Here is a 25,358-nt window from a genome sequence, read left to right as displayed (position 1 = left end):
TTAGTGTGTAACGATCTGTAATATAATCTTGTGCATTTGATATTTTATTCTTGTTTAGGGCCTACGTTTTTTGCATTTTCCATATCTGCTCACCTTACAGCTGAAGAGGTTTGACTTTGATTATACCACTATGCACAGGATTAAACTTAATGATCGCATGACTTTTCCTGAAGAGCTAGATATGAGCACGTTCATTGATGTTGAAGATGAGGTAAGGACCAGTAGATAGTTTGTCTCAGAACAATCTTTCTCCAAAATCTAGTGTCACAATGGTAGTGGTTTTCAACCTGTGGTCTGTGGAATCCAGGTACCTGCAGGCTACGTCTTAGATTTTCCAAGGGCCCGCACCGTCATTTAATTTTTTTAGGTGTCTGCAAGTGACAAAAGGTTCAAAATCACTGCGTTAGGGAAAACATCATGGCCAATATTTTGAAAATATGTGTCTGTTAGGGTTCTTAAATTCTTACTAAAGCACCAGAAAAACATGGACTTATTTTCAGAACTTCTGAATGCTAAGAGCTCACCTTGACTTCAGTAGGAATTACTGAATTCTCAACATTTGAAAATCAGACCACTTTTTTTGAGTACCTGAATAAAGATGAAATAACTGGGCACTTAGCGGCAAAAATCTCAGGTCATGTTTCTATGTTGCTGTGGAGCTATGAATTTATAATTTATTTATTCTGTAGGTGCTCTACACTGTTATGTAAGGTGTCGTCTGGGTTTATTTTTGAGTACTGGTAGAAGTGGAGAACAATGCACTCACATTTTTCCAATTTGTTCCTGGAAACAGTAAGAGCTTGGTTTGGTGGTTATGAACAGAGCCCTGTGCAGATACAAAATATGTGCATCTGCAGAAATGATCCACGGATCTCTGCATCCATACCGACAGATGCAGGTCCCCCCGCCCCCCCGACGTAAAGCAGGTGTCTGCTGATTTGCAGGGCTCTCGTTATGAAAGCCTCCTCCTCCTCCTTACCAAGAAAGATGGTGGCTTTGATATATGGCCTTTGTGCTTGGAGAAATGTACAAAAAAGGGCCTCTTCAGAGGCTTTCTTGGACATGCTTGTACTGTATATCTTGCATATTTCTCTAAATATTGGTTCTCTTCTCACTTCACACATTTTTATAGTCTGCTGGATATAAAGTGCTTAACGTTAATTAACTTTAAGAGGACACAGTTCAAATCCGCCATGAAGGACATCAGCCTTAATCTTCACTAGTTAAAAAGTATAACACATTATGTAGTGGAGTCTTGAAATGCAGAATGCTTTGTGAGAATAGTGACTTAAAGATCAGCAGATTTACTGTCTGCTGGTGAAATACGAGGAAGAGCTAAAGACTTGCTAAATTACACAAATTGGACTTGCCTCCTGTAGATGCATATTTTTAGGAGAGGATCTTTTGAGCAATAATGTTAAAACTGATTACTTGATAAAAGTAAAGGCAGATTGTTTATGCTTGCATATTTGAATATACATTCTTTGCAGATATGAGTTTAGATGTATTGAAATAACTACCAATTTTTATTACTATTCTCACTGTTAATTACATTACTATTTTGAGGGTTAGTAGGCATGTTTCACTGGAGAAAAGGAAGACAAACTTTCCATTTATGTTTTTAATACAGTTTTTAAGTATTACAGAGCTCTCAAAACCCTACGTATTGTATTTTAGCACTTCTATTCAAGAAAAAGCAGCTCGGTGGATGTAATCTTAAAATAAATATCTGACATACCAGACTAATTTAAATATAAAAGAAAAATACATTTTAGGAGACTTTCTCCTGGAATCAGTTGAAACATTGTTGGTACCCTATATCAGCATAATTTAGTTAGCAGTCAGGATAATCCTAAAAGGGTACATTTGTTTCAGTCTTCAAAACTGAACACCCTCCTCAGATTTGCCAAGTGTAAAATATGGATAATACTGTACTCTACTTCACACTTCAAAATTTGTAGGTGGAAGGTACTATAGAATTATGCAGTATTTGATAATTCATTATCTGGTGTTAACGTTTGTGTACTAGCATTTTTATATACTTTGTAAAACTAATATTTATGGTTTTATTTTTAAGAAGTCTCCTCAAACTGAGAGTTGCACTGATAGTGGAGCAGAGAATGAAGGCAGCTGTCACAGTGATCAGATGAGCAATGATTTTTCTAATGATGATGGTGTTGATGAAGGAATCTGCCTTGAAAATAATAATAGTGCTGAAAGGATTTCAAAAGTTGGCACTGAAAAGGTACTTTAAAAAATAAACGTGGTTACAACTACAGTACATTGTCCAGATTAAATGATGTTTTTTAAAACAGCCAATTGCTTTTCTTTTCTTTTAATACTTAAGCCTGCAAGCTTTCAAAGAATGCAAAAGGCTTGGGGAGTGAGGGGAGGAAGGGATAGCTCAGTGGTTTGAGCACTGGCCTGCTAAATCCAAGGTTGTGACTTCAGTCATTGAAGGGGCTATTTAGGGATCTGAGTCAAATACATTTAAAAAAAAAATCTGTCAGGGATGGTGATAGGTCCTGCTGTGAGTGCAGGGGACTGAATTCAATGATCTCTGAAGTTCCCTTCCAGTTCTATAGAGAGGAATTTCCCCATTCTGAAGAAATACTCATGTAGCCAGCGCCTGTGAATTTCCTGCTTTATTCTGGCAGACAGCACTCCGAAGTAGAAGACCATTCTTATTCCCGAGCAGCACTTCCAGGATGAGGTGGACTATTAAATATGCAAATTTCTTGTAATTTAGCACAAAGAGTTAGTGATCTGATTAGTTTCATGCATGTTCCATTTTCCATATATCAGCACCTTCAAAATTCTGGAGCAGAAAATTATTGCATTTTTTCATCTTTCCCATAAACTTGAGCATAAATTAGTAGCCGTTCAGTGTTCCCGCTAATTGTTTGTCCATTTGTGGAATGAATTTTGTTATCTGCACCAATATGGAGATGTGCAGCACATCACCTCCATATTAGGTACACATAATAAAATTCATTCTGCATGTGGATGATGCATGGTTGGGGGCTGGGATGAGGTGTCTGGAGCGTTAGAGGGATGAGGGTTTTGTCTGGGGGTGTATCTGGGATGCAGCTGGAGATGAAGTGTTTTGAGGTGAGGGAGGGGGCTCCAGGCTGAGGCCTGAGGGTTTGGACTGTAGGATCAAACTCAAAACAGGTGGTTGGGATGGGGTTGTAGGTCTGGCAGAAGTTAGGGTGCAGGGCTTAGGAGCAAGCTAGGGCGGAGGAGGGTGTTCAGGGCTGAGGCAGAGGGTTGGGGTGGGGGCCACTCATCAGGGGCAACTGCTGTTCCAGGGCAGCGTGGGGGCATGTGGCTGCATGCTCACCAGCAGGTGTGGTTCTCCTGCAGCTCCCATTGGACAGGCAGCTTCAGTCACCTGAGAGGTGGGGAATGAGTGGCAATGTGTGAAGCTGCTTCCATCTGTGGCTGCCCCAGAATGCAGAGGCTTTCTGGGCTGCAGTCCCTGAAGCACCTTTCTTTATTTGGCCATGCTGCTGAGCCCAAAGAAGTGCGCCTCTCCCCAGTTGTTGTAGCTCCCTGCTGCTGCGGCTGTAAGAGAGATGTACTCCTTTGGCCCTAGCAGGGAGCTGCCACAGCTGAGGAAGAAGGGTCTCTCCCCTGGCTGTGGCAATTCTGTACACAGCAGCCCTGATCCTCTGTATGGGGCTTATTAAGCAGCTGTGTGGCCATGCAGCGTAGAGGCAGCTTTGCTTATAACCCTTTGGCCCTGTTCCTGCTCTGTGGATTTTGTTATATGCAACAATGTAAAGGTGAGGTGTAGCATATCACATTTACTTTGGTGCACCAAATAAAATCCATTCCGCCTTTGTGGGGGAAACTAGAGAAAACACTGGTTGAAGCAAGAATGTGCTTGAGGGGAAAAAAGCAGCTAAGGATATGGAAGACTGGTACATTTGGCAGAGCAGTGCTAAGTGTTGGGGAAAACGCCCAGCTGGGGTTCATAATCCAGTGTATTTTGGAATTGATAGGTAGGGCAAAGCTAAGCCATGAAAATACAAGTAGGATGTGAATGGGCATCTAGAAGGATGTATGTGAAGAAGGGGTTTATGTCATAGCAACAAATTGGAGTCTGAGCAGCAGCAGTTTTGAATACACCTAAGTGAGGCAAGATGGCATTTGTCAAGGTAAGCTGGAGATACGTGATGATTAGGGCTAGAATCTTATTGATGAGTACGTTGCTGAAAGAGACATTTGCTATTGGTGATAGCTGTATCTAAAAGGAGACAGTCTTTTGGTTATCCATACTTGAAAAATACCATTATGAGTCACCAATACAATTTGTTGTTCCAGAAGTAACTCAGTACTACAATGAGTTTGTAAATTTGATTTGGGAAAAGGTGATAAATGAAGAAGCAGGGTCAACTCTCCCTTCGTTCCTTCTAGGTGAAACCCTGATCTACAAATATTATATTCAGGTTGAACCTCTCTAATCTGAAACTCTCATCCAGCAGCATCCATAATCCAGCATGATTTTAGTTAGCTGGACAGCAAAGTTTCCTGCAGTCCCATAAAGTTTCCAGCCACCAGTCCTGGCTCTGTGTTCTCTGCCATTATCTAGCCATAGTTTACCTCCAAATGTCTTTCAAGAGTCCAGTAAACAGTGGAAGTGTTGGTGATGCTGCTCCTCCTGTAATCCAGCAAATAGTCTCGTCCAGCTCTGGTGAGGTGCTGGATCAGAGAGATTCAACATGTATAACTATTCTTTGTTTGCATCTTATGCGAGATTTCACCATATAGAAAATTGAAAAGATTGCTTCTTCCTTAAATAAACAATAATACTGGAATGAAAATTTAACTGTTTCCTTTTATTAAGATCACAGGTTTAGGGTGAAAGTTTTTTTTTGGGTTGTTAAAAGTGAAAAGACTTGAAGAAAATGCTGTCATAGTACAGCTTTCTGAGAATAGCTGTTAGTTTCTTGGCCTACAGAAATGATCATGTAGAAAAGATAGTACTTTGAAGCATTTAGTATATGATATTAAATACTGTCACTTGATTTTATAATGGCAACTCCATTCCATTTATAGTAGCGTTCCTGTTTTGTTGTTTAGTTACTACCAAGGAGCTCCAGGGTGGAAAACTTAATCTCTTTTTACTGATAGAAGTCTCTTCTGAAATCTTTGGGAAGGTTGTTACTAATTCCTATTTGTGGGGCAGGCTTAACTGACCCCAATCTGAAACATGGCCTGTAGCTTGTATGGGAGACCCATTAGAAGGCTGCGAATTTGTTGAAACTGAACCTTGATAAATCATTCAGAAGTGTTTTTAATAGTGTAATATCTACATTCTGTCCCTGGAATAAATTATCAGAGGGGTAGCTGTGTTAGTTTGTATCTGCAAAAACAACGAGAAGTCCTGTGGCACCTTATAGACTAACAGATATTTTGGAGTATAAGCTTTCATGGGCAAAGTTGCTTAGTCAGATGCAAAGTAGTGGAGATTCAGAGGCGGGTCTAATTATACACGCTCAAGTTTTGTCATGAGATTGATGGATTTCCGCTGCATTGGAGTTAATGTTCAAGCTCAGTATGGGTAAATGTGGTACAGTGAATCCTGTCAGTCTTGTTGAGAAATGGTAGCTTAAGTCATTTGTTTAGAACAGGAAGTAAAAATGTTAGGGAGGGTGGGGATAAAATATTTAATATCTGCATTCATATTCAATAAACATATAGGAGAGGGGGGCTGGTCCTCATTTTGGTTTTAAAGCAGTTGACTGTGGGATTCAGGAGACCTGGTTTTATGACCTGGAGTCACTTATCTGTCTGTCCCTCTCTTCCACGTTATTAAAAAGAGGATAATGCCTGCCTTGTTCTACCAGTTTTTATAGCGTTGGAGGGCAAGCTATGGCCCATGGGCCAAATGCAGCCCATCAGGGTAATCTGATTGCAGGCTGAGACATTTTGTTTACCTGGACAGTCCTCAGGCAGTGTCAGCCACAGTTCCTAGTGGCTGCAGGTCTGTGTTCTATGTACACTTGTTTCCATAGTTATTTTTCATGTAATTATACACAATGGATGTTAACTTGATAAACTGCACAGGTTACAAGTTATCTGTTTTTTTCCTTCCCTAGAATTCTTTACTCTATGAACTGTTTTCTGTAATGGTCCATTCAGGAAGTGCTGCTGGTGGCCATTATTATGCCTGCATAAAATCTTTTAATGATGATCAGTGGTATAGCTTCAATGATCAACATGTCAGCAAGGTATTTGCTTTTTTTTTTGTTTTCCCCTTGTATTATTGTTTGTGACTCACTTGTTGTATTTAGTGAATAATATATGCATAGTTTTGAAGTTACAAGTCAGACTATGAATTTAGTTTGTATCACTATATTTCAGCTTTTTGTCATATGGTTTCAGATTGTTCATGAATGTGTAATTTGAATGTTAAATACGTTTGCAAAATGTTTGTCATATGAAGATAGTTTCATGTGATTTTGCTTCAATTTTTCATATGTTTAGTCTAACCTTATTTCCAACCACCATCAGACCATATTGTGTGATTTAGCCTGCCTGTATTTGTGAAGACCTAAGACATTTCCTTTTTGAAGGAAAAAAAATCTTCAAAATGTGGTTTTTGTTTTGTTTTTTTAATCCCTTTTCCCCTTAGACTTCAATATCACTGTTGGATCAACAAATAGAAGTAGCAAAGCAAACGAAATAGCTGGTAAATAACGGTTTTCTCTTTATGGCAGCACACTAAGTCTTCACTGTAGGCTCATTTTGCAGTACTTCTGTCATGGTTTCCCACCCCAGGACAGTTTGTTTGCCCCTCTAGATAAGCAAGTATTCAGTCTGCAGTCTTGTCTGTCATCAGTCACAGTCTGTTCAATACAGTAAATTTATTTGTTGCTGTTATTAATCAAGAAATATGAGACTTCCACATACTGGAAGAGACAAGGCTACCTGCTTCAGATGATCATAACGTGGTGTTTGTCTGCGGATATGTCCGCACTTGGGAGAGAAGTCGAATTTGTTAAAGTCAATTTCTTAACACTTGCATTTCTTAACAGTTGAGATTGGGATGGTTAAGACACAGAAAGTTGATTTAGTGTGTCCTCACTGTGTTGCCTGAATCTTACTGTGATGGCAGTGCCTTGTGGGCTCCTATCCCACAGTTTCTGCAGCCCCTTTCCATTTTGGGATTTTGTGCTGAAAGGGAGACGTAGTCACTTCTAGACACACAGCTTTTATTTTCTTCTGCATGTGTAACATAAAAATAAACAAATGTAAAGTGGTGATGAGTTTTTAGATGATAGATGTACACACTTAGATTTAGCTTTTTCAGTGCTAGTAAATGCATGTTGACTATTGTTACTTGATAAAGAATGAACTTCTAAAAGAAATATTTTACTTCGAGTGCTCACGTATATCTATGAGTGTGCACAGCTGTTGGGAAATTTTTCCTAGCAGCTAGCCAGTCGTGTCCACTGGGGAGCCTTCTGAGTGGCACCTACGCAAAGCCTATATATACCTGTCCAACCTGTCACCTCTGTTTTAGTTCCTATGGCCCATGGTGGCTGTTCAGTTGTTGTTTGTCAAGCATCTGTTGCTATGTCACAGTTTCTAGCCTTTTCTGTGCAAATAGTTGTAAATAGCTTTATTTAGCATAACCATTGTTTTTGGTTCAGTTAGACCTTTCTCCTCGTACCATTTCCCTTTTGGGGACTTAGGGATGAAAAGATCCCAGGACTTCATGAAGTACTCCAGCTGCTGAAAGTCCATGTCAACAAGCAACCATCATGATTCCTGCCTTCATTGTTTGGGTGAAGCTCGTCAAGCAGTTAAGTACCGTATCTATAGGGGTTACTAGCCACGGACTTGTAAGGAGTGCGACTTTCTGCTCTGGCAACTCCTCATGGAGTCAGCACTTTAACTGCTACAGCAAGACTCAGCGTTGCTGTCCTTGGAGCGTAACACATTGTTCTTGGCTCAGGGCTCAGCACCTAGGAACGGCTCCACCTGCCCAAAACTGTTGGCGTAGCACCGCTTCCACTCTCTGGTGTGCACCTCTGTGATCTCCAGGTCGTCAGCACCAACTCCATTGACAGTGGCGTCCTCAGTGCAGAATCTACCAGACGCTCCTGAGGCCCGTGATCCTGATGTCCCTGCATTCTGTGCCCTGAGCCCCATCCACTTGGGTTTGCCCAAGTGATCCGGTGATGGTTGAGCTGTTGATACGTATCATGGTGGGGAAATGAGGAGCTCCCTGGTGCACACTGATGTTCTTGCCACTCAACACGTGTCCAGAGGTAAACTTTCACTTCTGCCGGCACCTGTACACGTGCCATCACCCACCTCCTCTGGCCTTTCCCAAATCTCGGCACTGCTGTCTGAGGCGTCGCCGATCTGACTGGCAGTGCCGGATGCTTTTGTGGCCTCCTTGTCTGTCTCACTTGATTCCAGCCTGTTCTCTGTCAAGGCCCTTCACTGTAGGTTCTTTGGATTTTTGGCATGCACTGCCTCCTGGTCTGGTGCTTGCCACTATACCTCACCAGTCACGATGCTATCTCCTTGATGCTCATCCTCCGGTTCTGGAATTGGCCCGTTACAGGCTGCACCTCGACTATGTTCTCGTGCAGGGACTTGGTTACACTCCCTGCCTGATTGTTAAGGAAAGATTTAACTCTCTCTCTCCCACGAAGGTGTGGTGTTGGGTTTGACTCTAGGATCCCACAGAATTCCAGGTTCAGAGTCCAATCCACAAGTATCCTTTATTGAGGTACAGAATTGCAGCTCGATCTGGGTGCCTCCGGAGAGGGACCCCGCCCCCCAGAAATCACTGGCAATTATACTCTTTACAGTTCATAATACCGCCCATACCCCTGTCCAAAGTCCAATCCCCTAATTTGAGTAGGGGTCTTTACTCTTCCCTATTGGATGGGTCCGTTGCTAAGAGGACACTCTGTTGCTGGGTGTTTGATCTTTTTGAGGAGGCAGTTATCTCAGCTCCTTACATTCTTCTTTTATCTCCCATTTGTAAACTTCCAATTAGCAGGATATCGGGCAGTTTTCACCGGTTCTGCAGCTGTTGTTTTTAGTATTTCTCTCAGGTCAACTTGACCTGGGCCTAAGACTTCAGCTACTTCAGCTACTAATGCTAAGCTAAGAGAACAAACTCTTTAAAACATGCATATAAAATGACATATAAATGATTTTCCCATAACACTGGTCTAATGCTTCGTGTCAGGATCCTTGCAGCTCGGACCCTTGATGTCTGTCCTCTGTGGTGCCAAAGGCTTCAACTCCTCAGCATTCCTACTCCATGTGCAGACATCACTCTCAGTGCAGGTCTCCATCTCAGCACAAGTCTCTACCTGCATGCCAATCCCGGTACCATTCTACCTCTCAGGCCTGGTTCCATTATCCACACCATGATAGCACTCAGTGCCACTACATGTCTTGGCACAGGTTGACTTTTCTTGTTTGGCCATGGCGCCACTCTGCTCAGTGCTGTTCTCTGCACCAGACTAGTTCTCAGCACCCTTTGCACCATTCTTGCTTCCCTCACTGCTTTTGCTCACCTCAGGATGTTGCATCAAGCCAGTCATTGGCTGTGCTCCTCTGGTGGCTCCTCCTTGGCCCTCCCCTTCTCCTGCCTCATTTCATGGCTCTCTAATATTGGATCCTGAAGGCCTGAAATGGGACTCTGCAGCTGCCCCGTGGCCTTCAGCTTGGTAATCATAATGGGAGCCCTGGGCATACCATGAATCGATGGGCACCATGCCCTCTGCCCAATCACCTCTACCTCAAAAGTTCCTTTCAGTACAAGGGCAGGGGTTTCTATTTCTGCTGCTTCCTGGCTTCCAAGGCAAACAACTGGTTGTGACCCCTATCCTGAACCTTAGGATCTGAAGTTTGCGGTGTCTCACCAGTTCTGCATGGTATGTCTGAGCACCATCATTCCCTCTCTGGATCTGGGGGTTTGGTAATGCCACTCTCAACTTGAAGGATACTTAGTCCCACATTTTCATCCATCTCTCACATCACTGGTGCTTCCAGTTCACAGTAGGTCACCTGACCTTTCAATTCACAGCCCTAACCTTTGGGCTGTCCATAGCCCCTAGAGTGTTTACCAAATGCGTGGCACTAGTGGCTGCCTTTCTTCGCCATCCTGGGGTCCAAGTGTACCTGTACTTGGAAAACAGGCTCCTCTGGGGGTGGTCTGCAAATCAGGTGCAGTCGCAGGTGAGGTTCACCACATAGACTCTCTGGACAAGCTGACCTTGCTCCTAAACCCAGCAAAGTCCTCGCTGACCCCCACCCAGCATATAGAGTTGATTGGGGCAGTTCGCAATGCTGTGCAAGCTAGGACTTTCCTCCCCGATCAGCGCTACCAAGCTCTTGTTCAAATCCTGTGCTCCCTCTCACTTCATCACCACTGTTCACACATGCTGCTGGATTACATCACATCCTGCACTTATGTGGTGCCATTCACAAAGCTCCATTTTCACCCTTTCCATTTGTGGTTGGTCTTGGCGTGCCATGCCAGCTGGGACAGCCTGGATATGGTTGTGACCCTGCCTTACCATTTCTCCAGTGCACTCTGCCGGTGGCTGTGTCTGCACAACATTCTTGTAGGCATTCCCCTTCATGCTCTTCAGCCCACTACTCCCTGGACATGGGCATGTCAGCTTTAGGCTGTGGAGCTCAGCTGGGATGTTGCACAACTTGGGTATTGAGGACAATGGAGGAGCTGTCACTCTGCATAAACATTTATGAGATCTTGGCTCTTCGCCTCACTTATCTTGCTTTTCTAGCTCATCTCCATAGCCATTGCATATTGGTCATGGCGTACAATACAACAGTCATGTATTACAACAGTCATGTATTACATCAGCTGGCAAGAGGGAGCACGCTCCTCCCCAGTCTTCTCAGAAGCTCTGCCCTTGTGGGAGCTCTGCATAGGACAGCTCCAGGTCACAGGAGTGGGCTATCTTGTGGGGGTCCAGAACCAGCTGGAGAATCATCTCAGTCATCAGTTCCTAGCCCATGAGTGGTTGATCTGTGTGAACGTTATCAACTTGGTGATCCCCCCTCCCCGCCAAAAGTGGGCCTTTCCCCGGCTGGATCTCTACCTGCCTGAGCATCTGCAAATACCCTGCATTCTGCTGCTTCTCTTTCCTCAGCCCAGGCTCCATATCTGATGTGTACCTCATTCCATAGAGCCCAGATTGCTCTACCCTTTCCTCCATTTCCCCTTGTGCACAAGGTGGTCCTCAAGGTTCACAGGGACAAGGCAGACATAATCCTCTATAGCACCAGCTTGGATTTGCCAGCATTGGTAACCCCCACTGATGGAGTTTTTCCATGCTTCCACCCATTTGACTTCCCCGGTGCTGGACTTCATCACATTGAATCACGGTCACCTCTGCCACCTGGACCTCCAGTTTCTTTACCTCTTGTCGTGGTGGCTTCATGGTTGACATCTGCCGAGTGGACTTCCTGGGGGTCAGTGCATCAGGTTCTCCTCAATACCTGCAAACCATCTACATGGTCGTCCTACCTGGTCAAGTGAAAGTGCTTCTCCTGTTGGTGCACTCAGTGTGATCTCGTGCCTTTGTCTACCTCTGTTCCGTACGTGTTAGACTACCTCATGTCTCTGAAGCAGCAAGGCCTTGCTTCTTCATCCATCAAGGTTCACCTGGCAGTCATATTGGCCGTCCACCATAGGGAAGGTGGGCATTCTGTGTTTGCATACCCCATGGTGAGCCGCTTCCTGAAGGGCATGGATTGACCTGACCTGCCAGTTCGCTGGTGCCCTGGGTGCTTGTGGGCCCTCCCTTTGAACTACTGGCCACTTGCTCTTTCCTTTACTGTTCCTGGAAGGTGGCCTTCCTGGTGGCTATCACCTCTGCTAGAAGGGTGTCTGAACTTCAGGCCCTCATGTCAAAGTCCCTGTACATAGTGTTCAGTAAGGACAAGGTCCAACTTCCCTCTCGCCCTGGGTTCCTGCCTAAAGTGGTATCTGGGTTCCATGTTCTTCAGGACATATTCCTGCCTGTGTTCTGCACTAAAGCTCATAGCTCCCTGTGGGAGCAACAGCTGCACTCACTTGATGTGAGATAGACACTTGTCTTTTGTATTGACTGAACTAAACCCTTCTGCAGTTCTTCGTGGCTGTCGCTGAGCACATGAAGGGACTCCTGGTATCGTCACAGTGCGTATCCTCCTGAATCAGGTCCTATATAAGGGCGTGTTATGACCTTGCAAAAGTCTACCCACTGCCGGTGACGGTATATATTATGCAATCGCAGACATCCTCATCTTCCTTCCTGGCACATGTGCCTCTTCAGGAGTTCTGTCTGTGTGATCCTCTATGCATACCTTCACGTCTCACTAGGCAATTGTGCAACAGTCTGAATGAAACGTACCTTTTGTGGCTGTTGTCCTGGAGTCAGACACATGTTGACTCCAAAATTCTCCCACCTTCCCACCCCAGGTTTAGCTTGGGAATCACCTAACTCAAATAGATATGAATAAGCACTTGAAGAAAAAAACCTGTTACTCACTGTTTGTAACTGTTCTTCAAGATGTGTTGCTCATATCTATTCAAAATCCACCTTCCTCCCCAGTTTTGGAGTGGTCGGCGAGCAGGAACTGAGGGGATTCCAGTTTTGGCTGGGTCATGTTATGGGCTTTGCATAAATGCTACTCTGTGGGATTCTCCAGACGACCTGGCTGTGCTAGGGAAAGCTTTCTAATAGTTTCTAACTTGCGTGTGCACACACACCAAACTTGAAGAGATATGAGCAACACATCTCGAAGAACAGCACTTGCAACAGTGAGTAATCTTTTTCTTTTTCTTATTAGATAACCCAAGAAGATATTAAGAAAACATATGGTGGGTCCTCTGGAAGCAGAGGCTACTATTCCAGTGCTTTTGCTAGGTTAGTAAATCATTAATATTTAGTTTTTTAAATGTTGTATAGTCCAACCAAACTGCATGCTGCATTATAGTAAAAATGGTATAATATGTTTATGACAAATAATGCTAAAGTTAACAATTTCAGATCTTGTAGCAATAATATGAATTTTGTTTAAAAACAGTATCTGTGATTACTGAATTAATCCACACGGTTAGTTGTCATATACAAATATTTATAGTATTAACTTCTATAAAAATATTTAATTTGGACTTTCAAGTGATATACTGATATTTTAAAAAATATTTTTCCTATTAGCTCCACAAATGCATATATGCTTATATATAGACTGAAGGATCCAACAAGAAATGCAAGTAAGTGCGTATTTTTACTGTTTTCAACTTAAAAATGTTACTTTCTCAGTAAAAAGACTTTATAGCATGTATATGGGGTGTTAATTGTATGTTTATTAGACGTTTGTTTCTTAAGAGTGTGAGTAATTTTCATACATGAGTAGGACCCTAGCAAATTCATCATCCATTTTGGCATATTTCATTACTATCGGATTTTAAAAATGATAAATGTCATGATATCAGATATTTAAATCTGAAATATCAGTGTTGTAATTGTAGGGGGTCCTGACCTACAAAGGAGTTTTGTGAGGGCTGCAAGGTTATTGCAGGATGGCATGTGACACTGCTGCATTATTCCTGTGCTGCTGTTGGCAGGAGCTCTGCCTTCAGAGCCAGGCAACTGGAGAGAAGTGGCTGCTGGCTGGGTGTCCAACCCGGAAGGCAGACATACCACCACCAGCAGCACAACAGAAGTAAGGTTGGTATCCTGTGGTATTACCACCCGTATTTCTACAATGCTGCCTGCAGAGTTGAGACCTTAGGTGGCAGCTGTCACTCTTCCCAGGGACTCAGCTCTGGAAGCAGCAGTACAGAAATAAGAGCGATATAGCTATAGTATTGCCACCTTCTGCACTGCTGCTTTCAGAGCTGGCCACGTGGTCAGCATTTCAACCACTGCTCTCTAGTTGGAAGTCAAGGCTGGCAATACCACAACCATGCTAAATATCGGAGGGGTAGCCGTGTTAGTCTGGATCTGTAACAGCAACGAAGGGTCCTGTGGCACCTTATAGACTAACAGAAAAATTTTGAGCTTGAGCTTTTGTGAGCACAGACTCAGGATGAAGTGAAGCATGAAGCATCTGATGAAGTGAGTCTGTGCTCACGAAAGCCCGTGCTCAAAACTTTTCTGTTAGTCTATAAGGTGCCACAGGACCCTTCGTTGCTGTTACAAACCCTGCTAAAATAACCTTGTCATCCCCCTGCAACTACAAAGGTCAGATTTCACAGTCCATGACATGTTTTGCATGGCTGTGAATCTGGTATGCTCTGTACGTGGTGTAAAGTAGAAGTGCAGTTTACTTTTGTAGCTTCTCTTTACCCCTTTAAAATAATTTCCTCAGTTGGTAGTTTGACATTTCCTGGTGTCAGGACAGAAGTGTCTGGGAGGCTTCTCAGAAATGTGCTTTCTCTTCTGTGTAGACATTTTTCAGATACTTTAAACAATGATGATAAAAAAGCAAATAAGGAAGCTTGATGTTCTCTTCAAATTCCATTGAATGCTAGAACATCTGGGGGTTCAAGGTGAGAGAGGAGGAAGTAGTACAGCTAGGTGATATGGAAGTGTCTGTGATAGCTTTGTAAAGTAGAAACACATTCAAAATATCAGAATATGGGGAAAAAACAGCATATTATGATCAGTCTGTGTGGTTTTTTGTTTGTTTGTTTGTTTTTTCTCTTGTCCTTTCGTGATTCAGGGAGATACTCAGTTATGGAAATGTACCCAAAACATCAATAAGGTCAACACAAAATATCCTACCACTTGGTCAGAATTGAGTATTGTTAGAGTAAAAATCTATGAGATTACTTCAGAAGTAGACTTAGCTTTTGATTTCAATGCTATAGTTACTTTCTTTAAGAAAATCTAGTGTAACTCCCAGCCATTGCCACACAGGGAAGATAGAAGCTGATCTATGCTGAATAACATTTAAAATTATTTAAAGATTCTGACTGCTGCTACGAGAACTAAATTGAGACATACTAAATATTCATTTATTTTTATATTGATTTAAAATAAAAGTGCCAGCCTGGACTTTGGAGGCTCGAACATAGTTTAATTTAAAAAACCCTGAGGCATAATGGATTGCTCTTCCAGTACCAGCAGTTTAAAAACTTTTCCATCTCACATAGAACTCGGAAATTCAACACCCTTCCTGCTGGAAACATGTAGAGGATAAAATGGGCCCGGTGACTAAGAGACTTGCTTATTGTGGTTCACCAGAGACAAAGCTCTAGACGCAGTGATCCTTATGGGGAGAGCTCCGTCAGTTGTCTACTTCTGTATATTTATATTGTGCTAGCACCTAGCTACCTCACTAATGATTATTTGGGTATCACATAATGAAGCCTCAGACCCAATAACAAGGGAGCTTTATCGTAAGCATCTGTGATCATAGTAGCAGTAGTATGAAGTAAGAGCGATGGTCTTGTGAGAAGCGTTTTACAAAACATTTAGGTCTTTAGATTGCAAAACACTGATGTGATAGTCTTCTGGCTCAGAATTTTACCTAGTAAGGCAGAATTATAATTGCCTGATTAACTTCAGTTTTTTTAATGGTGTTGATATCAAGTTGGCTAGAACATGAATAACTTCTGTAAGGTCTTCATCAAAGAGAAGGTTTGCAAAAGTATTCATGGCCATACTTTTTGTGGTTGGTTAACAGACCTGTATATCTTAGTGTGTGAGTCTTACAGATGGAAGCCTTATTTGTAGATGCATGACTGTCACCTGCATATGCAGTTGATGAGTTTCATCACTTCACGTACAGGTGATAGAGGACTTGGTTGTGTGTGCCTGCAGAGTTATCCATATGTGTGTAAGGAATACAATGAAAATCTGGCATACATAATAATGCATTCTGCCATTATACCTGTTTTAGAAGGAAAGCTGGATAATTGTTAGTTTCCCTTACCCTACTTCTCCTTGGTGAATTTTTAGCCTGCATAAAATTGATCGGAAAGTCAGTAACAATGGCTATGAGCAAGAGTATGCAGTTACGAAGATTAGCAGTAAGCATGAAGGCAACAGCAAAACACAGGCTGGACTTCTCTAGACCACCATCATCCATAATCTGGCTTGGTTTTAGCTAGCTGGATGACTGCTTATCATGGGTGTGGCCAAGTTTCCTGTGGTCCCATGAAGTTGATTTACATCCACCTGTCCTGGTTCTGGGTGTGCAGAGCCCAGTGGAAGTGTTGGTAATGCTCCTAGGTAATATTGACTTCCTGTGGTGTGGTAAATTCTCTTGTTTGGCACTGGTCAGGCCCCAAGAATGCTGGACCTAAAGAGGTTCAATCTCTATTCATTTGAATTGAATTGAATTAAAAACTAACTGATGGCTTAGTTATATTTTATATTTATGTGGTGAATTTAAGCCTTTGGTTGGTTTTTTAGATTTAAAAGGCTGTTTTGCAACTTCACAGTTCTACCATTTCTTATTTGCCTTTTAGTCATGCCATTCAATATCAATTGTTTCAATGGCAGCTATGAAAATATCCCCTTTTTAACAAGCTTCATGTAATACATCATATATCTTTTCAGTGGAAAGCAAAGAATTTTCTTACGGCTTTCACAGTTGCATAGTAGACAGGATACCCTGTTTCTTCTTTTGCATGCTGCTCTCTGTATACATTCCACTATAGAATATACATGTGCTCCATGTACCAGGAGTCTGAGAATTTTGAAAGCAGTAGTGTTAGCCTTCATATGTGGTCTTGCTTTCCTTATGCCTTTAGCAGAGTAAAGAAGGGCAGAGCAGGCTGACCACCTCTCCAGTTTCTTACTGCAGTGTGCCTGGTTTGAAACCTCCAGTGTCTGGACCTCTCCTTAAATTTTTATCTGAAATTATTAAACATTTTCTTAATGCTTTCTGAGTATAGTCATTTCTGTAGCTTTTAACACTTTAGTAAAAGCTTTTTATAGTTAAGTAGATTTTCCACTTGAGGGGACCTGTCCCACCCTCCCAGTGCCCCATCATTTGTATCAGTTTATGTCCAGAACTCTGGGCTTCAAAAATTGTGTCCTGCCCTTGTTCCTTCTCACTCAGCCATTATCATCTGCTCTTCTCATACTTTCGCAGGAAGGCACACATTGTGGTTAGCTTCCCCAGCCATACTCAGGAACTGTGGGAAATTCAGCTTAGAGTAGGAGAAAGCCATGAGGCTGCAGTCATACCCAAACTGTGGGGCCCCTGCTGCTTTCCATACATCACCTTGAATCCACATAGAGTGCATCCCTTGCCGTGAGGTCCGACTCTGCTACAGGAGAGTCTATACCACAGAGCTCACATCTGGGTACTGTCAGGTCCCCTTCTGAACTGGCCGTGAGATCATATGACACAAATCCATATAAAGTTGAGCAAACCTACTCTGTCAACCCCAAGGAACTTAAGATATACTGATTGCTAAGGGAGAACTCTAAAGCCCATCCTCTGAGGCTTGTGTGGTGGATCGCTGGTTGTCTTATTGTCAGTTGTTTCCAGTTCTTCCTTCACAAGAGTTTGAGAGTTCATTGTACACAAGGACAAAAGCAACATCTATATCATTGCGTCAGGAAGTGTCTGGCTGACACTTGATAAAACAGTGACATGGATTTCCATGTATATGTTTGTGAGATGTTGTACTCTAGTGTGGTACTCTGCTGCTGATGGATCCTTTAGGATAGCAGTGGTTCAGACTGCTCTGCTGCCTGCAGTCATGTCCCTTCCTTCTCCTTGAATACTGCTTATCAGTCTCTCATAGTGGAATACTCATATGGACCAGCACTTGAAGAGGTAGAGGAGTTTCGTTTCTTTTACAATAACTGGAGGTTTTTTGAGGTGTGTGTGGCCCTTATCTTTACCTGAACTTCAGACCTTTCCACAAATTCAGATAAAGAATTTGAACAAAGAAGGAACAGGAAAGGTGGCTGGCCCACCATCTCTTTAATCCTGTATTTGGAGGCATGAAGAGTGTAAAGGTGTCAGGTGCATGCCAATGAACACAGCTTTCAAATTTCTCTGACTCTGGGTGCACAGACCACATGTTTATCCCAAAACCCACAGTAGAATGTCCATCTCAAAGAACCTGACATTGCTATAAGGCAAGTGTCCTCCTTATTTCTGTCTCAACACCAGGATTTTTCTCCATACACATAGAAATGGTAAACCTCCTAGCTTAAAGGAAATACAAAGTCTTGTGTGTAGTAGAGAAAAAAGTATCAGAACAGCTATAATCAGGTCCAGTGATTTCTGAGAAGTTTGGTGGCTTCAGGTATATAATAGCCATAAAGAAATATCAGTGCTTTAGTGTAGTGGTGGGTGAGATAAAGTCCATGGGCTGGATCTGTCCCACGGACCACCTCAGGTACAGTGCAGCCAGCGGCTGCCTTAAATGGCTTCCTGTACCATGTAGCACTCTTCTCTGAATGCCAGAGGGATTGCAGGGAGACTTTGCACTGCTCCTACCTCCCAGGAGAATCTCTCAGCTCCCATTGGTTGGTTTTCAGCCAACAGCAACTGAAAGATTTTGCTGAGGTAATGGGGGTGGGCAGTGTGCAAAGCCTTCCCCTACCCCGGCATCTAGAGCAGAGAACTCAAGGGAGCAGGCAGCAGTTTTGAACTATCTGGGGCTGCAGCAGGCATAATATTTTCTCAAGAAACAAGAAATAGTGAAGATTCTACATTTTCAGTATCAGCTTCTGAACCTTCTAGTATTATTTCTTTGTCCAATGTCTAACCAGTGATACCGTAAACTATTTTTTAAACACATGAAGGGAATATCATATTCCATGGTGCATGTGACCCTTGTAGAACAAAAGTCACCTTTGTTTGCAGGTGTTAACTTGTTCCTCCTTTTAAGTTTTTGAGAAATGTCTCATTCTACATCTCTCCATTTTAGCAGAGAAATTTACCTAGTGCACTGTTCTGTGTTAAGAAAGACCACAATTGTTTTTATCATGATTTTGGTGAGATATATTGGAACAGTGTCATATTCCTGGAAGATGGGAAAGTTAATCGTAAGGGAAAAAGAAAAAAAAAAAACTTTGTAGAACCTAGTGATCAGTCTTGAAGATTCTGTTGCTAAACAGCAAAACTCTTTGCGGATGCTGCATTATTATCTTAACACTATACTTAGTGGTATTCTAACCTCTTTGATACTGGAATACAACTGAGGAAATAATATCAAGCTGATTTCACCTTCCCTTAATACATAGAAGTAAGCCATTAGTTGGAAGGGAGGAATTTATCAGGTTGTTGTGGACATAATGCAAACAGTAAAGACTTCTACAAAGAAGTGCTATAAAAAGTAGTCCTTGTAGTCCTTTTAGCTTTTTAATCAGCATTTAATTTGTTTGTTTTTATTTATAGAATTTCTTGAAGTGAATGAGTATCCAGAGCATATTAAACAGTTGGTACAGAAAGAAAAAGAATTAGAAGAGCAAGAAAAGAGGCAACGTGAAATTGAACGCAATACTTGCAAGGTTAGAATTCCAGGTTGCTAAACTTTGACTCTAAGTTTCTATTAAGAAAAATTAGAAGATATAAGTACTATGAGTCTTATGCAGTAAGCTCTCTTTTATCCAGTATTCAATCAACTGGAACGCTCAGATAACCAGCACAAATATGCTGCAGCATGGAAGTAACTCCCAGGCCCAGGACTGCCAGAGTTCCCTTGGTCCCATCACTGTCAGAGTTCCTCTACTTCTAGTCGGCTCCCTGGGGCTGGAGCTGCTGGAGTTTCCCAGCCCTGGCGTGTTCCTCTGCCCCCGCCCCCCAACTTCCCAGCCCCGGAGCTACCGGTGTGTTCCTCCAGCCCCAGAGCTGCTATGAGCTCTGGAACTGCCAGCACATTCCTCTGAGCCTGGCTCTCTTCCTAGCCCCAGAGCTACTAGCATGTTCCCCGAGCCCTGGAGCTACCGTTGTGTTCATCTGGCCTCGGCCGGGGATCTTGCATCTTTGTCTCTTCCCAGCAGCCTGTGCCTCCCCAGCTGCTCTCTGGGTACTGGGGTTGCTGGATATGGAAGAGTTTACTTAGTTTTTATTGATGTCAATACCTAAAGAGCTACAGTAAACTCTTTGATATCGGGCATCCATAGGACCAGGAGGTTGCCGGATAATCAAATGTTCTGGGTAATAGAATATTTAGCAATGCATAACACTAAAGAAAAACAAGATTAGATATTAAGAAACAAAAGTGCGTGCAGAATATTGTTCCCAGTCTTTTTCCACAAGCATCCATATACATTAGAAGACTGTTACCCCCTGCCAGCTGGACATGAGCTCATGTGGTCAGCAAGAGTCGTTCTGGGCAGCATGAGTAGCTCACACTGGGTAGGAGAACAGAGGAGCCTGCCAACTGCACGCAGACAATATCTGCATTCCAAAAGGGGGAGATTGGATAGTTTAGTGTGTTAATTACGGTCATTAAAAGTAACTGCCTGATGGCTCCTTGGCAGATTCTGTCTAGATCTTTTTGGATGAACATCTACATTGTAATTGGCATTAATTATCTCTTAATGGGCATTCTCTTTAGAATCAAGACAAAAAGCAGTCCAGTAGCACTTTAAAGACTAGCAAAATAATTTATTAGGTGATGAGCTTTCATGGGACAGACCCACTTCAGATCATAGCCTTACCAGAACAGACTCAATATTTAAGGCACAGAGAACCAGAAATAGTAATCAAGGTTGACAAATCAGAAAAATATTATCAAGGTGAGCAAATCAGAGAGCAGAGGAGCAGAAGTGGGTTGAGGGGGAGTCAAGAATTAGATGAAGCTAAGTGTGCATAAGAGCCCCTGTAATGACCTAGAAAATTCCCATCCTGGTTCAAACCATGTGTTAATATGTTGAATTTGAATATAAAACAGAGTTCGTCAGCCTCTCGTGTTCCTCGACTATCATATATGCCATCATGTGCCAGCAATGCCCAGATGCTTTGTATATTGGACATACTTCAAACTCTCTTAGACAAAGAATTAATGGGCATAAAACAGACATAAAAACCACTCTTGATTCACAAACTGGTCAGTCAGCACTTTAATGGAGTGGGCCATTCTGTTAATGACCTGAAAGTTTGCATTGTACCGAAGAGGAATTTTCACAACAGTTCGGATAGTACTGCTCAGCTATTTTGTTTAGTTACTTTATGATGAGTATGACATGCTCCATTTAGCAAATGGCCAGCATAACATCCACAACGTTCAGACATTCAGATAAAAGGAAGACTAATTTTGAGCTGCAATTTCAGTGAAGGTAGTTAGTGAATCATGTGTTTTTAAGGTCTGAGCCTCTAAACACCCATTGGAACCAATTCAAAACTTTGTGTTCATGTTTGGTACTTGGTACTTGTAAAAAAAAACTAAGAACAATTTTATTGAAAAGAAATTTGATAACTTTTTTTAATCAAATACAGAGTATTAAGAATTAAAAGAAGAAAGCTGTTGATTAGCATTAATCGCTGTTAAAATGTTCAGTGTCAACTTAATAGCAGGCAATTATTGTATGGCTACTTGGGAGTCACACTGGGTTAAAAAACAACAAGACGTCCTGTGACATCTTATAGACTAGCAGATATTTTGGAGCATAAGCAGGTCTTTGCCCACAAAACTTATGCTCCAAAATATCTGTTATTCTGTCAGGTGCCACAGAACTTCTTGGTTTTTGAAGCTATGAACTATCTTGGCTACCTCTGTGATACTTGACAGATACTGGTTCAGATAACTTAAGGGTCACGCTCTAGGTTCAGTAATGGGACTTCGGATAAATGGCAGTGTACTGTATTTGTCAATGCATTGTGCCTGTTCATTTTATTGATATATTTACAGATTAAATTGTTCTGCATGCATCCTGTGAAACAAATAATGATGGAGAATAAATTAGAAGTTCATAAAGACAAGACACTGAAGGAAGCTGTAGAAATAGCTTACAAGGTATAGTGTCATGCAAGACCATGTAGCAAAACTGGCTGATATGTGACTGTATTTACCCAAAGTATATTTTTATATGTTTTATATTACCATCTTTGACTGACTGTTCTCTTTATACAGAAAAGCAGCACGAGGCATTCCATTTTGATGCTGCTGACAAAGTGCTTCGTTGATAGCTATGAATTGTTGGTATAGCAATGGGGCACCGACAATTCTTTAAAAACTAGTTTGAGTTCACACACTCATTCTGAAACCTCAGGGCATCTTCATAGTTGTCTTATTACAAGGACTTTTTTTTTTCTTATATTCATGACTTAATTCTAATCTCCATACTTGGAGGAAGTATGGCAGTTTATAGTAGGATCACAGTTATAAAATATAGGCAAAAGATAGGAAGGCTTCTCAACAGTAGATCTAGTGACAGTTATTCCTAATTCTAGTGGTCCAATGGATGACTGTTCAGCTAAACTAGCATGTGTTGTAGATGATTATATTTAACTCTAAAGGACGTCCAGGCCAGGGACTGAGTAAGGCAATCCAGGATCCTGCCATACCACAGCCCCTGTATCTACTAATCATTTAGGGTGGTAGTAGCTGGGATGCCTGGGGGCAGCCATAATGGGTCTCCATTGTCCTCCTAGAAGAGGCAGCAAGGTAAGTCCATGCTCCCTCCCATCCCCTTTAATTAAAAAAAGAGGTAGGGGTAGCATGTGGGCCCGTCATTGCTAACCCTAGCAGCTGGGATCCATCTGCTTTGGATGGATGGGTTGTACCTGCTGCATTTTTTTTTTTAGTTCTGTCTCTCACCATGCTCTCTGCTGGAGTGGTGTTACCATGGTCCTCCAGAGTGGAGACTGTACAAGCAAATTCCCCATTTGAGATACATGGAGGAATTAATCCATTTTAGAGCTATTGTTTCAGGTTATGTGTAGATGCTGCTGCATCAGCTACGTTTACATTTTCAAGCTTTTCTTTACAATCAGGGTAAGGTGACACAATGGGCTATTTTGAGTGTGGCATTTCATTCCTGCTATCCCTTGTTGTACAGGAAGTTTGAAATAGGAGCTTATTTCAAGCTTCGGTGCAGTGTACCAATAACTTTAGTATAATTTATTTTGTGTTAGGACTACAGAATAGTCGTACCCTCATGGAATAGGAACTTAGGTTTTCTTAAAACCAAAAGTTCACTTTGTGACATGATATATAACTCCATTAACTGGGGCTTACAATGGCCCTGAAGTCACTATTTACAGCCAATATACAACCATCTCTGCTCTCTAGATATTTTTCTTGGATCTCATCTTCCAGTTCTCAGCATCTCTGTCTCCACAGTCATGTTGCCTAACTACTTTTAGTTTCACTTGCATTCTTCTCTTCTCCTTAGTCACATTTGCTTTGATCAGGACACATTTGTCTTCAGCTTCTCTAATTTGAAAAACACACGTGAAGTTTTCTTCTCTTTGCTTCCTGGTAAAAGAAATAGCATTGTTTTGAGTCTAGCAGGTCTTTTGCTTTTAGTAGCAATTAGGTGGCATGAGAAGCCAGAATTGAAGTAGCATTCCTGGATAAATACAGTGCATCTCAAGAATGTGTGGGAGAGGGCGGGGGGGTGGGGGTAGGACTTTGGCTAGGTCAAGATTAACATGAGAACGTAATGCTGCCAAGGACAGCCATGCTTGGGTTCTCAAAGGGCTGTTGTGAGAGGGAAGAGAAATGCATTAAGTTAAAGAAAAAGAAGTATATAATTATTGTGAAATAGTATTTAACTTTTACTTCATATGTATTCTAGATAATGGATCTAGAAGAAGTACTTCCTCTGGATTGCTGTCGTCTTGTTAAATATGATGAATTCCATGATTATTTGGAGCGATCGTTTGAGGAAGAGGAAGAGGATACACCAATGGGATTGTTACTTGGAGGAGTCAAATCAACGTACATGTTTGACTTACTTTTGGAAACAAGAAGAGCTGACCAAATTTTCCAGAGTTATAAACCTGGTGGTAAGGAATATAAGCTGATTTTGGATTTACAGAACTAATGTTTATAATATATGACATGGTGTTGATGATAAATACAAACTCTGCAATTTGAAATAGAAATACTTGCATGTGAAAGGATGAGATTTTTTTTTTCTAAGGTTCTAGTAACACTTATGAATGCTGCAGGTTTTAACTATTTTTATGTAGCATTTGCTTACAGACTTCTAATTAAAACAGTGCTAGAAAGCATTGCTATAATTAGGTATTGTATTAAATAACATTTTTATCTAGTTGTCCTTAAATTGTTTGCTTATCTTACTGCCGGAAAATAGAAGGCTGTGATTGTGACTGCTAGAGGACTGAATTAAAACACATGTATATTTAATAATAATCTTTAAATGGTATACTGTAAACATCACACTTGTTTGTTTTCATTTGTTTTTAACTGAATAATGTCTTATAATAGTATTTCTCCTTGCTACAGAGGTTATGGTGAAGGTTCATGTAGTGGACCTAAAGACTGAATCTGTTGCTCCTTCCATCAGTGTGCGAGCTTATTTGAATCAGACAGTTACTGAATTCAGGCAGCTCATTTCAAAGGTAATTGAGCATTATGTTTTTAATTCATAATTCTAAATATGAAAACACTGTATGATTTAAATACCATGGGTAAGAACTCATGCAACTCCTGTCCCTTTGGACAACATAAAAGGACCCAGAAAGCCCCATATCCAGGCAATGGAAGATTCCTGTGACAGACACTACAGAAGACATGTACAGTTATATTGAGACTCTCTCCCTCACAATGGCCCCTTGTGGTGTAAGAACAACATATGGTGTCACAGAGCCCTCTAGGGATATGTCTTCACTCCGCAAAAGATGGACCCTATTAGAGTTAATTTTCCGGGGTTCAATTTTGCATGCCCAATAAGGCTGTGCAAAATCAAATTATTTGAAGTAGGTAATTGACCCCTGTGCTCCTCAATACTGTGAGGAGTAAGGGAGGTCGATGGGAGAGTGTCTCCTGTCAACCTGTCTTTGTGAGGATAGCCAGGTACATTGATTGTAGATAAGATAGTTCTATCTATTCAATTGTGGTAGCTAGAATTGCGCATCTACAATTGGCTTTAATGTATAGTGCAGACCTGGCCTAAGACTGAGAACAAAAAAGAATCGGGATAACTTCCCTTTATCCCCAGAGATGAAAGTTCTGTGCTGCCCGTTAAAGACTCAACAGGGAATCACTCGTTCATATTAACAAACTCGAAAGTAATCCTGAAGTCTGAATTTCAACTTTTAAATAGATGAGATAAAATTTATGTTCTAGGATTACTGCATTTACTGCAATTGCAAGCTACCCCTTTTGTCAGCTTTAAATGGCATAGGATGCTTAATTCTGTGGCTGATTCACCATGGTTGCACTAGCATAAAACTTCTGTAAC

The 25,358-nt window shown here is 41.8% G+C and overlaps 1 protein-coding gene across 4 annotated transcripts in view; it reads left to right on the top strand.

The window, feature by feature from the left end:
- Window positions 1-25,358, top strand: part of USP47 (ubiquitin specific peptidase 47) — a 129,043-nt gene that overhangs the window by 66,568 nt on the left and 37,117 nt on the right. For all 4 annotated transcript variants that reach the window (XM_074997377.1, XM_074997374.1, XM_074997375.1 and 1 more), the window contains 9 exons: window positions 59-211; window positions 2,078-2,245; window positions 6,108-6,239; window positions 12,847-12,923; window positions 13,218-13,273; window positions 19,378-19,490; window positions 21,836-21,940; window positions 23,727-23,937; window positions 24,401-24,516. In XM_074997377.1, coding sequence (XP_074853478.1) covers window positions 59-211; window positions 2,078-2,245; window positions 6,108-6,239; window positions 12,847-12,923; window positions 13,218-13,273; window positions 19,378-19,490; window positions 21,836-21,940; window positions 23,727-23,937; window positions 24,401-24,516 — 1,131 coding nt within the window. The remainder of the gene's footprint in view (window positions 1-58; window positions 212-2,077; window positions 2,246-6,107; window positions 6,240-12,846; window positions 12,924-13,217; window positions 13,274-19,377; window positions 19,491-21,835; window positions 21,941-23,726; window positions 23,938-24,400; window positions 24,517-25,358) is intronic.

This window comes from Carettochelys insculpta, chromosome 6, assembly GCF_033958435.1.
Source record: "Carettochelys insculpta isolate YL-2023 chromosome 6, ASM3395843v1, whole genome shotgun sequence".
Taxonomy (NCBI): Eukaryota; Metazoa; Chordata; order Testudines; family Carettochelyidae; genus Carettochelys; species Carettochelys insculpta.
This window is presented reverse-complemented; position numbering and strand designations above follow the sequence as displayed.